The 16,980-nt window shown below is 39.8% G+C and overlaps 2 protein-coding genes across 2 annotated transcripts; one reads left to right on the top strand and one right to left on the bottom strand.

Annotated features, from left to right (window-relative positions):
- Positions 1-718: 718 nt before the first annotated feature.
- LOC311494590 (uncharacterized protein) lies at positions 719-6,658 on the bottom strand (the record flags this gene model as incomplete). Its single annotated transcript, XM_084553699.1, has 10 exons — positions 719-926; positions 1,263-1,411; positions 2,297-2,433; positions 2,536-2,656; positions 2,737-2,858; positions 3,667-3,775; positions 4,113-4,841; positions 5,327-6,337; positions 6,426-6,491; positions 6,605-6,658. The coding sequence occupies 10 exons, from the start codon at positions 6,656-6,658 to the stop codon at positions 719-721; spliced, it is 2,706 nt and encodes a 901-aa protein (XP_084409825.1).
- A 7,328-nt stretch (positions 6,659-13,986) lies between these two features.
- LOC311507851 (uncharacterized protein) lies at positions 13,987-16,870 on the top strand. Its single transcript, XM_084572391.1, has 9 exons — positions 13,987-14,207; positions 14,530-14,584; positions 14,801-14,848; positions 15,209-15,262; positions 15,373-15,399; positions 15,501-15,542; positions 15,837-15,878; positions 15,966-16,025; positions 16,113-16,870. The coding sequence occupies exons 2-9, from the start codon at positions 14,531-14,533 to the stop codon at positions 16,638-16,640; spliced, it is 855 nt and encodes a 284-aa protein (XP_084428517.1). The 5' UTR covers positions 13,987-14,207; position 14,530; the 3' UTR covers positions 16,641-16,870.
- The last annotated feature ends 110 nt before the right edge of the window (positions 16,871-16,980 follow it).

Below are 16,980 nucleotides of genomic sequence, written 5' to 3'. Positions count from 1 at the left end.
ATATTTTGACCAGACAAAATATCAAGAGGCAAATGGTTCAAATGTTGGAGCAGGTTCCTCAGGCTTGTGTAGTAGATGAGGTGCATAATGAGGCTCAGAAAAGCAGGCTGCCATCCATATCCTCTGTAGAGAAAAATGTCAAATGTAATTTAATGTATATTTTCAGCCGTGGAAAAGACTGTATATAAAGTTTCCATTTTTTCTCTTTGGATGTAAGTAACGATAACGATTAACCAAATAATTACAATGTGCACTGAACTGTTCAGTGAAATGTCAAACATATTTTATAGCAACATATACAAAGTGTGGCACTTAAAGCACCAGTGTGCGGGATTTAGGGACATCTAGTCCCTGGTGAGTTAAGCATAAAGGACGGGCAATCAGGTGACAGCATCTACTGCCAAAATGGTGTTGTCCAGCTTATCGCCAACCAGATTTCAACCAAATTCAAAAAACAAACAAACAAACAAACAAACAAAACACTCTAGAGCTAGTTGTTGATTTGGCAGCCATGGACGTGGACTGGTTCCCAATGTAGATATCAAGGGCTCATTGTAAACCAATGAAATCACAGCTGTTTGTATTGATAGGTAATTATACACTGATGAAAACATAATTATGAATTAAAAAATATATTTTTCTGCTTCCCCTTAAATCCTACAGAGTGACCCTTTAAAGTGTTACATTTAATGTATATTCAGATAGGATCATTACAATTTCACATTAAATCATATTCGTGTATCAGTGTTTTCATTAAAGGTGTCATGTAGCTCTCACCATTCCTGATACCAAAACAGGAGGTCCACTCTTTAAAGGACACCTGCTTGTCTTTGTCGGCATCACACTCTTGGAAGAAGGTAGAAGTGCAGTGCTCCATCGGCACCAGAGGGACCCTGAGTGGGGCCAGCTCTGAGTGGGACAAGAACCTATATCGAAAGAACAGAGATTCAATTTTGAACTGAGACAAAATTAAAAAAATTAAAAATTAAAAATTCACACATGATGACTGAGGTTGTATTTGGCCCAGTATTGGCTTTTACATACATGATACACATGCAAAGTCAAATTGATACATGATACACATGCAAAGTCAAATTTTATTGGTTGGTAAAACTTTGACTTCAAACTGAAATCAGAAAGTTCCCACTATCAAAATCTTGTCCATTGCCTACAGATTCTGCATCTCCATGTGCAATTATCTGATTTTATTTAATATAATAACTGACCAAATTAAATATTAAATATTAAACAATATAATTTACCTGTCAGAAGGGTGCTGGTCCAGTTGAGCGAACTGCCAGTGTACTGGGTAAATGTACATGTTGTAGTTCTTCTCAAAGTCCTGTGCAAGCAGGTCAACTGAGTGATTACCAGCATGGAGGCGTCGCACGCTCTCAAAGATTTTCCTCACCTGAAGAATACAGAAGAGCTCAGTTTAAATGGTTTCGATTAATCCATTGGCAACGTCAGACTGAACGATTCTTTTTGACATGTGTGCTATAAAACTCAATTATTGTAATACAGACTACAGAAATTTATTTTGCTTTAAATGAAGTTATGATAAGTTCAGAAACTAGACCACCCCCCTTATAATTCTGTTTCTCGTGCTTACCTATAAATTAGTGTCCTAACCCACTTTTTCTCTCTCTGTTTATCTCATTCCTCAATCCCCACCCCTCATACCTCTCTTTTTTTTCCTAACACCTTTCCTTATAGGAACCTGGGGACAAGGGTTTGAAGCTTCCTGAGATGTGCTCCCACCCCGAGTCTCACTCCATGGGTTCCACTACCACCATCGGTCTACACATTCCTCCCCCTTTTCATCCCATCCCCTCAACTCCTTTTCATCCCACCCCCCTCAACCCCTATTCATCCCTTTTCATCCCATCCCCTTGACTCCTTTTCATCCCATATCCTTCAGCCCTTCTCATCCCTCCATCCATTTGTCTCACGTTAACTTATTTGCATCACTTAAGGTGTGGTCTTTGTTAGTAAACCTGCAATACAGATTTTATGGTTTGTCAATGGCATGACTTTGCTCAGTTCTGTCTTATGGTCCTACGTGTCGTCCTTTAATATGTAAAAAATCAGCATACAAATGTTTTCTTTTACTCTAGGTAAAGATGCATTTTTAACCATTAATTGCAGATTTTACACATATAATAATTATAAATCTAAAATTGAGAATAAATTGATCACCAGGCAAGGCTTCAAGCTAGCAGTGGGAGGGAGGTGCATGAGAACCTTGACTGTATCTCCATGTAAACTGAAATATATCTTGAGAGATGTATCTTACTCTAAAACGCTGTTTAGATGTGAGGAATCCATGGGACACAGAGTCATGCTCATAGAGCTGCAGCAGCACGTTTTTCAGCCAATCCCTCATACGTAGAGGGAACTGGACCAGTTCAGTGTCAAGGCATGGAGGTATCACTGAGAGAGAGAAACAGATGAGAAGGAAGAGCAGGGTCAACTAGTTATTTTTCCACTCTACTTTCAAACTAAGAAATTGTTGATTAAAGTGTCCACTCTCACATTTGCAAGCCCCAGTGTAGTCTAGGTGAAGCCTGTGTCCTTTCTTAGTGCCCTCCAGCTTGCATTTAGTAGCAAAGAGTTCACACGACGTGTCATATGTGTTGTTGTCCGTCCCGCAAACCTACGTGGAGACAAAAACCATGAATGGAAACAAGAGCCAAGTCTTCCCGACTGAGTTGATAACAGTTCGTGGGTACGTACGTGATCAAATTCATTCACGCTGGAAAGACAATCTGACGGCTCTTGGCAAACACACTGTGGCTTATTGTCAGCATCAAGCTTACATGTTTTTCCACGTTTGCAGCGGAAATCGTCACACGGATCTAGGAGAAAAGACAAACACCACAATCATCTCTGCCCTACAATTCATTCATTTAAAAAAACTGTGATATAGATGTTACATTTTCTTGACTTGTTTGGTTTTATCCCACAGTGGAAACCCATGGGCTATGACCTCTCCACATCATCCTCTACATTCCTCTGTCATTAGAGTTGATAGAGCGATTAAATTCAACCTGATCTCTCGTATTCACTCCTTAAGCCTTCAGAGCTGTGTTTTTGTAGTGACTGTGGCACTATTCATGCGGAAGTTTGAGCAAAATTATCCAGTCAGCAGATTCCCCAGTGAGACTGTTGGGACAGTGCCTTAGTTATATGGTGGAGGCCACTGCAGCTGCTGAGCAAAAAGTATGGACTATCCTCCTCGAAATGTTTGAAATTGGTACTCAAAAGATACAGTTCCAGGCAAAACGTCCACAGAGGGTTTCAGGTCTTTGTTCTTATGTTATTTTATTTGAAATGCGTTATCGTTGGAGTTTTCAGTTTACTTCCGTCAGCACGTTGCTATGCACAATTCATTTGTCAGATTCAAATGACAACAAGAGTCTAAAACATGATAATATGTTAATTATGTTAGTTAATGTGACATCTTGTAAAAATCCATCTTCGCCTGTTACTGTTACTGTCTGAAGGTGGTAATGAATTTAATTCAGGATATTTTTTCTTCGGTAACCTTCAGTAACACACAGCAAAGATTGTGTCCCAAAGGTATTTTGGTGTTACTGGACATACAAAATGCCAGCAACCACATCAGAGAAGACTAATGATCTGCCCAACATTTAAAAAACCAACCAGCGTGGTCTTCTGAGAGATGTGATCTTCCACCAAGAGAGACCCTGGTACTGGGGTACAGATCCGCTGTAGCTCTTATCTGGACTGGGTTCATACCTACCAAAGGGCCCTGGAAAAAGTGCACAAGAAACAAGTGAAGACTGCAGAGTTGATAAAAAATACCAATATCTGATTTTTGATTTTTTTTTTTTTTTTGGGGGGGGGGGGGGGGGGTTGACGCTGTGGAAACTGGCTGTGCATATAACTTTGACATATCACCATTTATTGATTTGAAAACTTTTTTTACACATCCAGCAGATATAGGACAACCTCAGCATTAATTTGGAGTTGTGGTTCTCCATCAATTTTCTCTCCTTTTTGTCTCCACCATTTCTTGCTAGCTCTCTTCATGATCTCTTCATGACCATTGTTACTGACAGAAAATGAACAAATTGTGTAAGCGTTACCCATTTTCCTTCCCTTCTCCTCTTTGCCTTCTGGACTGTATTGTCAGCGTCCTCAGACACTGGAGAATCCTGTTGGCTCTCTTCTAGTCCAGGTGGTGCTTCATCACTCTGTAAAGAGTGCTTCATTGCCCTCTTGTTTTTCCTTTGCTTCCTTGTCTTTCCTCTGGTTTGACTTCCACTGTTGTTCTTATTCTTCTCTTCCTCCTTTCCAGAAAGTCGAGTCAGGTCAAGTTCTTCGCTGCTCTTTTGATCTTGAAGGACCAGCAGGGGCATTTGTTCTTCTCTGTCTGCCATTTTGCCATCTGACTCTTCCATATGGGACATCTTTTCCACCTCTTCTGCTTTGCCTTCACTTTCTTCCTCTTCCCTTGTTTCTAGGATGCCATCTGATGTCTTCTTCTCCCCCATAGTTTCCTGACCCTCTCTGGATTCCACATTGCCTTTGTCAGCCTCCACTTCTTCTTCTTCTTCTTCTTCTTCTTCTTCTTCCTCCTCCAGCTCTCTTTCTTCTACTTCTTCCTCTTCTTCTGCCTCTTTCTTCAGGAGACCCACCAATTCCTCCTCACTCAGCAGCTCAGCAGTGCTCTTCTCTCTCTTTTTGGTCACCTCTTCATCATCCTTGTTATCTACTGAGCTCAGTTCTTCATTTTCTGGTTCAGGGCTGTTGGCCACAAATGTGGCTAAAGTAGGTGAGATCAGCGCCTCGTTGGTTTCCTCTTTGATGACATCCTTAACCAGAGGAGAGGAAAAAACTTTAATTTTGCTGCATGAATTCATCAGCTGATTTAAATGGTAGCTCTTGAATGTGCTACTTTACCTTTTCTTTGACTGTGTGTGAAGCCTTATGCAATCCATGATGTTTTCCGTGAGGTTTATTTTTTACCTAAACATAAGAAATAAGAAACAAGTGAAGACTGCAGAGTCGATAAAAATACCAATATCTGATTTTGTTTGGGTTTTTTTGTTGGCGCTTTGGAAACTGGCTGTAAATAACTTTGACATATCAACATTTGTTCATTTGATAACCTATTTACGCATCCAACAGATATAGGACAACATCAGCAATAAGTTGGAGTTGTGATTCTCCATCAATTTGCTCTCCTTTTGATCTCCACCATTTCTTGCTAAATGCTAAACAACATTTTATTGCTAACTCTCTTCATGATCTGAGCCATTGTTACTAACAGAAGATGTACAGATTGTGTAAGCGTTACCCATTTTCCTTCCCTTCTCCTCTTTGCCTTCTGGACTGTATTGTCAGCGTCCTCAGACTCTGGAGAATCCTGTTGGCTCTCTTCTAGTCCAAGTGGTGCGTCATCCCTCTGTGAAGCCCTCTTGTTTTTCTTTTGCTTCCTTGTCTTTCCTCTGGTGTGACTTCCACTGTTGTCCTTATTCTTCTCTTCCTCCTTTCCAGAAAGTCGAGTCAGGTCAAGTTCTTCACTGCTCTTTTGATCTTGAAGGTCCACATTTGCTTCAGGTTCTTTTTTTCTGGCACTCGTTTCTTTAGAGCTGACCAGTGAATCTATGTCCTTGCCCTGATCGGACACCTCCTCACTGTCTTTCTTCTCAGTGTTTTGCATGTCTTGACTATAGTCATCAACAATACTCATCAGTTTTTTCTCAGTTGCTTCCTTCTCTTTAGCATCTACAACATCTGTTTTTGAAATAGATATGGTATCGTCAGTCTGTAGAGATTGTATGGTGCTGCTATCAGCAGCGTAGTCAAGATCAGCTAGAATCTCGGACTCAGTGCTGCCCTCTGATTCTTCTAGCAGAGGCACTTGTTCTTCTCTGTCTGCCATTTTGCCAACAGACTCTTCCATATGGGACATCACCTCTTCTGCTTCGCCTTCACTTTCTTCCTTCACTTCTTCCTCTTCCCTTGTTTCTGAGATGTCATCAAATATCTTCTCCTCCCCCATAGTTCCCTCACCCTCTCTAGACTCCACATTGCCTTTGTCAGCCTCCACTTCTTCTTCTTCCTCCTCCTCCAGCTCTCTTTCTTCTGCTTCCTCCTCTTCTTCTGCCTCTTTCTTCAGGAGATCCACCAATTCCTCCTCACTCAGCAGCACAGCAGTGCTCTTCTCTCTCTTTTCGGTCACCTCTTCATCATCCTTGTTATCTACTGAGCTCAGTTCCTCATTTTCTGGTTCAGGGCTGTTGGCCACAAACGTGGCTAAAGTGGGTAAGATCAATGCCTTGTTGGTTTCCTCTTTGATAACATCCTTAACCAGAGGAAAGGAAAAATCATTCATTTTGTTGCATGAATTCATCAGCTGCTTCAAAGAATAACTCTTGAATGTGCTACTTTACCTTTTCTTTGGCTGTGTCTGAAGCCTTATGCAATCCATGATGTTTTCCGTGAGGTTTATTTTTTACCTAAACATAAGAGGAATTATTAATCATACAAACACATTACATCTTATTCTTATTCTTCTTTTTTTCTGAATCTTATTTGTTAAACTAAGAAAAAAAATTTTTTTGCTACTCACGGAAAGGGCAAAGGTTGCTGCCAGCAAGCACAGGAATACTAAGCATGTCCTCATATCTGTAACATTGAAATAAATACTTTATACATTGGACATAACTGTTAAATATATTGGTTAATTCTAAGTTATTCTGAATCATTGTGGGATTGCATGAACTAAATGAAACAAGAGGCAAAAAAGCAACTCAGTCAACACACTATAATCTGACTTCTAAGTGCTCACAACAAACTTGGCACATCATTCAAAGTTGAAGCAGATGAATGCATCTGTGCGCTGCCAACACATTCATGACAAGCAGAGCTGTGGGGGCTGGTCTCCTAGCGTTGTTAAGGATACAGGCCTCAGAGATGCGCCTCGCTCTCAAAAGTCACATTCAGAGCTAAAGTAAACATCAGAAGCTACCAGACTGGAAAAAGTTGACTAAGTCCACAAACTTTTTGTCTCCCTGCACGGAAACAAAACAGACATCACTGGGTCTGTCCCGTGGAATAATAGCTCTACCATTCAGCACTGTGAAAATAGTACAGGCGGGAGGGTTGTGTGTGTGAAAATTAGCCAAAAGCAATTCAATAATATTTGATCTTTGCAAAAATTTTGGAGAACTAATAGAAAGGATGGGCATTCATTTTATTATAGAAGATGCTACTCATATAACATTATTGCTGTGAACGTACTTCACATTATTTAATACAAAAGATATGACATGTTTTTGAGAATAATTAACTGCTATAAAAATGTGTACATAGATGGAGTATGCACATATTTGAATAAGCAACATTAAAAAAGTTAATACTACATACAATATATTAGTACATATATTAGTACATCACAGTATAGACAGTATATTAATAGTCACATTTTTTTTTTATGCACAAAAACAATGAAATAATCTCGGCCAAAAGTTCGAGTAAAGTTCGAGTAAAGTTTCTCAAAAGCGGCTGCAGTATAATCAAATCAGTGCGACGTTGTGTACACCACACAACTTGTATAACTGCAAACTAATCAGTAAACAAGATATCACACACAGGCTTCTTTTTGACCATTAATAAACTGTACTGAAAAATAATGTGTCTCAGTAATTGGGGTTTTACCTGAGTCCGGCTGTAGCAAGAAAGGTGAAAATCATGCACAAACACCAGATCGTGCCTGTGTTGAACCTGTGAAGACGTCCTTTTGTATTCAAGACAGCGCACACACTGTCCCATACAAAACCAGCATGCTGCTCACTCTCACACACACACAAAGTTTTTTGGGGGTCCAGGATGCCAGAGCTAACTTTGGGAGGGTCTTTGTGGCACAGGGATCCAGAGAGAGGCAGACAAAGAAATCGCACTCTGAAATTTCAGCTGGATGATCTGATGCAAATAAACTACATAAAAATGAAAAAAAAAAATAATAATCTTTGTTTCACAGTCAAGTAAAAAGTTGAGACACTAATTTAAACTCATTTATTACTGAGGATAAGTTTGAATTTGCTTGTATGTCTTATTTCTGTTTGGCTTGTATTATTTGAAAAGTGTCATGCATAGTGTGTTTATGGCAGAATAAAGTTAATCTATACCAACGTGGCACTGTGGGACATTATTTCAGAACAGAAATAATACATACGTTCGGCCCCTAGATGCCACTGTTTGTAGGCTTGTATTCCTAAAGCCACTGGGACAGGGTTAAAGGGGATTACCGTTGTTTGCAACCTGGACCTTATTTCTGGCATAAAATACAATCATTTACTCACCCATATAACTTTGGCGTAATTTGGAGTCGTTCGGATGATATTTAGATCCGCATATATTCATATAGTGGGAGTGACTGGGGCACCGAAATGCAACCTCTGAATAACATTATCTGCCACAAAAACTTGTTCATTTCACCAATATTTTGTTATGATACGCTAGTGCTATTTCCTGTTGAGTCCGGAGAGAGGCTAACACAGAGAGACAGACAGCCATTAATACCTTTAATCTAAGAATTTAGCCGGAGTACCCGCAGAGAACCCACACAGACACAGGGAGAACATGCAAACTCAACACAAAGTTGGCCTGGATTCGAAACACGAGTCATTCGGTGAATGATCTGGTTGTGTGGATTATACAGTTGCAATAGAAATGTAGCTGTTGCATTAAAAGTTGGGCCTCATGTATTCTGAGTGAAAACATTTAATTTTATATTTTTCTCCGCTTTGGATTTCAATGTGTCAGGACCACTGATGTGATGCAACTATTGACATTTACTCAGGTACCAAGAACGATGCTATTCTTGTACTCATACTACTTCTCGTACTCTCATGCTTTTACACTACACTACACTACCAAGATAAATATTGTAGTATTTCTTAACTTTTACTGTCTACTACAGCCCAGCAGTCTCTCCTCTTTCAGGTCCGTCATCACAGGCAATACATCTGAACAGATAACAGATTGTTATGTACTGTATATCCAGAGATACAGATTATGACAGTTGTTTAATGATTTTGAATTATTTTTTATCCTCCCACAGATTTTTCATACATTTCTTACTTTCTTTCATTGTCTGCTCCATTTCATTTTTATTATCGGCTCCATTTCATTTTTATTTTCTTCTAGTGCCTTACTTTCTGCCTTTCTTGGACTCCTCTGCCTCCTTTTTTTTGCTTTCTCAGTTTCTTTTCCTTCCTTCAGCCTTGTCACAGCCTCTTTTGCTGTTTCCTTGTCCTTGTCAGATGCTTTCTTCTCCTTATCTAGTTCTTTCTTGTCCTCCTCAAGTGCCTTCTCCTTTTCTACTTCATTTCTCAGTTTCTCCACCTCAACCTCTCGAAGGATTTTGGAGAGACTCTCCTTCTCCTTGCTCCAGGATTTCACTGTCACTCTGGCACAGATACTCCTTGCTGATAGTGGGTTTTTCACGCTCCTGCTTCTACTCCTCTTTGATAACATCCGTAACCAGAGGAGAGGAAGAAACATTCATTTTGTTGCATGAATTCATCAGCTGCTTTAACATACAACATCTCGGTTTGGTGGGTAGTGAAGTCAGCTCAGAAAATCATCGACCGTTCTCTGCCCTTCTTGGAAGTCATTGCCACCACCCACTACATCAATAGGGCCAGAAAAATCATTAAGGACACACCCCAGCCACCATCTGTTTCAACTGCTGCCCTACAGGTCTACCAAGGCACGCACCTCCAGACTCAGCGACAGTTTCTTTCACAAGGCCATCAGCACGCTAGACACAAACAAGCCCTGGCTAACCTCAGCCTGTTCCCTACACATTATGCAATATCAACTTCAGTGATTATACCAGTGCAAGACTCATTTGATCTAACACTGCTAATGCTTACTCCTCTCACCAAGTAGAGTGGCTCTGCTACAATGACAATAAAGCTCTTTACCTGTACCTTTACCTATACCTATACTGTATATGGCTTCTTGTAATGTCTGTGTGTCTTCACTAGGGGGCATCAAACGCCCTGACATGAAGATGTGCTCCAACCATCACTCATGACATGACACCAATATACATTTTTTTAATTATTTTATTTATTTATAAAATAGCAACACATCCTTTAGCACCTTTAGCGTTACAACATTATTAATCTCTAGTAGGCAAAGGCTCTTCTGTTAAGTTTCCACTGCCAGTTAGACATTATTCAGTCAGAACTGAAAAAAAAACACAGCTGTACACACACACAGCGTAAAGAATATAAGATCTATGCAAAGCAGTGCTTTGTTGACGCCTCTTCATCCCTTTCTCTGTCCTGCATTGTGGCAGCTGACATTTAGCCAACCAGGTTCCGTGTCAATAACCTTAAACGTGAATTCATTTTATGAAATATCTACCGCTCAGTTGAGATAGCTAGGGTTAGTGTACGGGGGTTGCGTTTGTGTAAAACTTGCAAAGTAACCAAAGCTGTCAGATAAAATGTAACAGGTGAAATTTAAGGTGCCATAAAATTAAAAAACTCAAAACTAAAAACTACTCTTATAAACTGCTAAATTACTTAAGATGGCTTTCTGTAGTTTGTTATCCACAGCTGATTAAATTATATTGTGTATAATGTCTGTTTTGAGTTTTTAGAGATAACCGTGTTGTGTTTTTTTTTTTTCCTTTTATTGATTGTGTGATTGGCCTTAGTGATTTTGAGGTTCACAATCTGAACTATAAATTCAAAAGAAAACAAACAGTGGAGGTGAAAGATTCTTTTTCATCCTTAGTACTGCATGCGACATGAGAGGTAGCTTCAGCAGCGTTTACCAATGAGAACGAGCAAGTATGAGACAAATACATAGTTTGTTCATTTTGTTCCGTCTCCTCTCCTGTTGTCTTTGATTTACTAACCTTAAAGTAAGTTTGATATCTGATGAAATTGGGACGGACGTGGTGAGTAGTGAGACACCGCACAAAGGCGTGAAGGCTTGGATTGTCTTTCTACCATTCAACCACGGTGCGAGTCGAGCTGTCGTTGGCTGTCAAGGCTGAAGACATTTTGTTCTTGTGGTTTCTGAATGTAGTTCAATCAGCTTCAAGTCGGGTTTCCATGGAGAACCGCAGCGAGACAGTCTGAATTCCCTGGCCATTCTTTCACACCTCAAGAATATGCTATAGTCTTTGATGTAATTCTCTATGATCCTTTTTTTTTCTTTTTTAAAAACTGTCACACCGTTTTTATTGGATATATTGAATTGATATTCAGAATAAAGTATTCAGTAACAGACACACTGAATTGTTTTGAACCTCCTGTAGCTGAATCCTATTGGTCTTCCATCATCTGTGACTTGCAGAGGAGGACCTATATTCTAAATTAATGGGAAATAAGTATCCTCTAAAGTTTCACAAAGTATTAACCCTGTTAAAGATGTGCTGGAACCCAGACAAGGAAACTTTTTAAAATATTTTATTAACTCATTTTGGGCAGATATGCAACCATTTATAAACGGAAAATTTGGTATAAATGTACAGTTTATCGTTTTTGATGTTATGGTACAGTTTGTGTCAGTGGACTGGAAAAAGAAATACTACCTGTATAATTCAGCTTTTACTCATTCTTGGCAAACACCACGTCTCCGATTCGAAATGGCCTGGCTCCAAACCCTACTTGAGTCCATTTTTTGTTGAACTTAAACGGCTCCGTACTATAATGGAATATGTGGAAAACCAAGAAGCTACGAAAACATTTTAAAGGACTGCAATTACCAGAAAACTAAAAAGACTCTGAACAGACTATGGACTCCTCTGGCATGTTGGTTCTATAACAACTGTGAACTAAACGAAGCAAATATTAGCAGATGTGATTACATCTAAGGTATAATAAGGGCGGTGACTGAACTGTAAATGTTTTTATTCATTGCACACTATCAAATTATTTCCTATTTACTGTACCTAAAAATCTTGCAGCATAACCACGCCAAGATAGAAGAGATGATTGTTAGATTGTGCCATAAATAACTTAGGTAAACTATGAGGTGGGGCGAAGCCAATCTCCAAATAACTTAATGGCTTGAAGCAAATAATTATGAAAGTCACAAGACTGTTCCAACAACCAGAGGTGGGAAGTAACGAAGTACAAATACTTCGTTACTGTACTTAAGTAGATTTTTCAGGTATCTGTACCATACTTGAGTATTTCTTTTTCTGACCACTTTTTAGTTTTACTCCCTACATTTGTACACAAATATCGGTACTTTCTACTCCTTACATTGGAAAAACAGGCTTGTTACTTTTTTAACCTCCACGGATGACAAGTCGTAAAAGACGTGACATGATCGGACATGACTAGAGCATCGGACTAGAGAAGGAAAGTCAATGATGTTGGTGATACCTGTTGACCTGATGCTGATGCTGAACGTGCCTGTTATCAGTCAATGGAAATTCACAAGGGACTGACAAACTCAGCCTTGAAATAGACCAGTTGCGTCATATTTAGATTTGAGAAGTACTGGTCCAATCTGAAAAAACTGGTCCAATCTGAAAAAAAGCACGGTGTGGTTTCTGTTGCTATCATTAGCTTTTTGATGATTTTTTGGAAGCCACTTTACAACGTTAGCAATGCTATGGGAATACATCGTTTTGATAGTTTATTGCTAACGCTATAGCTAGCTCTCGGTTTAAAAACAACAACCCAATAACCCTCAGTTTATTTTTACTTTTTACTTAAGTACATTTCATAGCCTGTACTTTCTAACTTTTACTTGAGTAAAGGAGTTGAATCAGTACTTTTACTTTTACCAGAGTATTTTTACTTAAGTACAGAATTTGAATACTTTTGTCACCTCTGCCAACAACCAAATAAATAAATGCACAGTGATGACAAGCGCGTCTTCATCCAGATCCAGTTATCTCCTTGCTTCTGATTCCCTCTTCCCCTCTTCTCCTTTGTTTCCCTCAAGTCCAACCTATATATTTTTTCTGTCTCTCTACCCGGCCAGCCTCAAGCCTCTTGAGACAATTTGGATTGTTATGAAATAAATGTAAATTAAAGATGAATTGGATTGGGGATATTAAAAAAACAGGTGCATCCAATGCCTGACTGAAAGGTCCAATACATCCTTAAGTCTTAAGTAACCTTATGTCGAATGTGCAGACGTTGTTGACTGTCTGTGTGCCACAACAAGCATCAATCTTCCTCTCCTCACTCCTCCCCTGTGGTTTTGGCGGGTAGCCCTGGACTGGTGAACATCCAGTCTAATTACGGGTTCCTTTTGCACGGCTGAAATCCAAAGTGAGGTTGAACAAGGAATTCTGTAATCTTATTCTGGGCCAGGCCATATAAGGACTTCCAGGAAACAATTATGAGTCTCAGGCAGGAAATAGGGAAGTCTTTATTTAGGCTTTCTACTGTACATGCCCTATTTCCAAGAACAGGTTCTGTCTCCAATAACATCATGTAACACTGATGGCAAGGAATTAAAAAATGTAGTTTTGTTTTCTAAAAATGAACAGTGGGTTTAATATTAATATTAATGTGTGCGTGTGTGTGTGGGATGTATAATCCTGGCAACTTTCAGGTTTTGCAAACTTCCCATGAGTCTACTGCTTCTTATTAGAAAGGCGTCAAAAGGTTCATTGTCTCAGTTTTAGATGAATGTATTTGTAGCTGTTTGTCACCTGTTCCCTCTAATTCATTATTAGGCAACAAACAAACTCCAGCTAGAAAGTAAAGACATCCACTTCACCGGAAACAGGAGTGACGCTGTCTGGCCCTCCTTTCCTCTCTGAGTGGGTGAGTTTGTTTTTTCAACAGGCCACAAACCCTATGGTTTAGCATGCTAAACTATATTTCACTTAAAAGTAGGGAGGGGGTGGAGGACATTTGGTGACTGAATAAAACAGCTGTGTGTGTGTGTGTGTGTCTGCGTGTGTGTGTGTGATCTTCGTGCCAGCATGTGTGTGTTTTGAGCTCGCCGTCTGGAACAAATACACCTTCTCGTGTCGACGGCTGAGGGACATCCGGAAGGAAGTGATGCAATCGTCGTAATCGAGGTTACATATATACAGTGGCCCTCGGAGTTTCCTACAGCATCTCGCCTTTACTGCCTTGACTGTCAGCTTCCACACGTGGCTCAGAGCAGACACTGGATTCTCCACTGAGAACATCTCTCGCACTAGCTCTGAATCTCTAAGGACAAACAAACAGGTAATTTATTATAATTTTTGATTATATGTTTTGCACTCTGCTTTTGTGCATTATTCACATTTTTTTTTTTTCCAACAACAGCATCAATTTTCACTACATGGTAGATTTGTTGGGCTTCCCAAACCTTTTTTATTGTTGCTGATCTGCCAGTTAAATATTGTTTTTGGGGTTGTGTTATATTTAAATCTGTTATTTCAAGTGCAAGAGAGACGTTACATTTCCTAAGTAATTCTTTGCATGAACAGATTGCATGTATGACAACCACCAAACAAATACAAAATGAATTCAACACTATTTTCAATATTGCATGTATCTGTTGCAGAATGAAGACTATCATTATTACGTTTTGCCTGCTTGGAGCAGTTTTTGCCAACCCAGTAAGTATGAAGATTTACAAGTATTCTTAAAACTTTCACTGTGCAATTTGATGATTTGACATTTGCAAACTTTAGATATATGAAATTATGTGATTGTATTCAAACAGGTCAGACCAATTTCAAACTGTTTCCCACCTAAAATGCTTGCATGTCTCAAAATAAAGCTAACTCTAGTGTTTTCCTTGTAATGACCATGCTCTGTTTCCTGTTTGACAGATTTTACACAATGTCATTTTGGAGTCAAATGAGCTCGATTCAAACTCGGTAAGTTCCTTCAGAAGTGCTCTTTCTCTTTCCTAACTGCACCCAGTTTGAGTTTTGACAGTACACTGTAGGAACCTGGCTATCTCGTGATTAATCACACTGCACCGAGGCTGCATTCCTCTGACACAGTCAACAGAAAACAATAGGTGTGGGTGCTCAAAGTTTCTCCAGACCTCAAAACAATTCCCATTTCAGACACTGCTGTTTACTATGTCTGCTCCCATTCATGCAGCGATTAGCTTGCCCGGGCCACAGCTGACAAGAAAGGATCTTAAATCATTATGATGGTTGTTGATGTTGCAGTGATAGGGTATAATTAAAGACATTACCCTGTGTGCTTAAAATGTCTTTCTTCCCCAGACTGAAAGTTTGTCTGTTTCACAATCGTCTGAAAATGACACCTCGGAGATGCAGGTAATATATACATTTATGCCAGTAATGAGTAAATTATTATTGTCAGGCTTTTTGCATAGCTTTTAATTTGCTGATCTTCACCTAAATGGGTATTCCTCTTTGTGTTGCAGAGCTCCGAGGAGACCACCTCAAATCAAGTGAGTTATTCTGATTCTCAAATCTTTTCAGCTCACGAGAGGAAGCATCAGGTCTCACAGATCTAAATAACCTTACCATAAATGTGTCTTTTTTTAAACAGAGTTCAGAATCTGAATCATCAGAATCCACGTCAGAGGACAAGGTGAGTTGTATAATCTTGGTTCATAGCCTCACATTCATCATGTTTTAAGAGTTGTGGGTTTAACAGTGTTAACACCAGCAATAAAAATGAAAATAACGGCAGTAAATGTAACTGAGGTGAAAGAAAGAAGGAAAGAAATAAAGCCTTTAGTGCATTAAAGCCCAGCAAGGATTTAGTTTGATGAAACAGAATGAATAAACGGTATATTGGCTTTAACAGTAATTTTGCTGCACTGTGTTTCAGTGCGGCAGAAATAAAACTTTGCTTTCTAAAATGTTTCTTTTCCACAAACAGACTTCAGAGGAGAGTGCCAGCGAGTCCGATGAGGATTCTGAGGTAAATTCATTTGTACATTGTTAATACATAGTAGAGTATTATATTATTCTGATGTCCATCCTCACATGGTTCACCGTCTTTCCACAGGCCGACTCCATGGCCGAAACCAAAGATAACAGCATGGGCAGTGAGGAGAATATTCGAAAGGTGGGATATACATTTTGCACATTTTGCTTGACTTTAAGCTAAGTTTAAGTATGTGTAACACAATCCTCTGTCTATTCTCTGCATCAGAGTTGGGTGTTTGCAAGCGTGGTCAAAGCACTGAGCGCAGAGGGCAACAGCAGCACAGAGGTCACAAGTCAGGCGGAACAGAGCAACGAGGTGACTGGGAATCAGCCCACTCAAACCTCCACCAGCACAGTCACCGTTCAGAGCCACAGAAACCTGTCGCCCCTGGAGAACCCCGCTGGCAGCAGCGACTCCACCAGCGACAGCGCAGACACCAGTGACACCAGTGACACCACTGAAGTGACGGCTGCCACCAGTGACAGCAATGAGAGCAGCAGCAGCGAAAGCCACGAGAGCAAAGACACCAGCGATAGCAGTGACAGCAGCGATGCCAGCAAGAGCACAGAGGACAGTGACGCCAGTGACAGTACCGAGCTGCAGCAAGTCAAAGCCAAAGACTGTGTGAACGGCACTCAGAGCTGTGAAAGTGAGGAGTATTTCTTCCAGAGTGTAGGAGATGATGGACATTTCGCAGTGGACAATCTCATGGTGCCAGAGGAGGATGAAAGGGAGCTAAGTCTAAGAAGATGATGACGTGCACACATGTGCAGCTTTATGCTCATGAACTTCAGCAGCAACATTAAATGACCAGTCTGAAGAATTCAGGATGACACATTTGCTTTTGCCCATCGCTTCTGAATGTTGAATTTTGTCATTATGCTACATGCAGCTGATTGATTTTACTGTGTGAAAACTATGTGGTGATATAAACTTTGCATTTACTTTGTTTTGGTAATAATAAACAAATTATACAACTGTGATATCGGAGGAGTGCATGTTTTGTATCATTTGTAATCAGACCAAAATAAAGACAAGGTAGTATATAATACAGTATACAAAGTTACTGTAATACAATAATACAGTACTTGCA

This window comes from Chelon labrosus (assembly GCF_963514085.1).
Source record: "Chelon labrosus genome assembly, chromosome: 2".
Taxonomy (NCBI): domain Eukaryota; kingdom Metazoa; phylum Chordata; class Actinopteri; order Mugiliformes; family Mugilidae; genus Chelon; species Chelon labrosus.
This window is presented reverse-complemented; position numbering and strand designations above follow the sequence as displayed.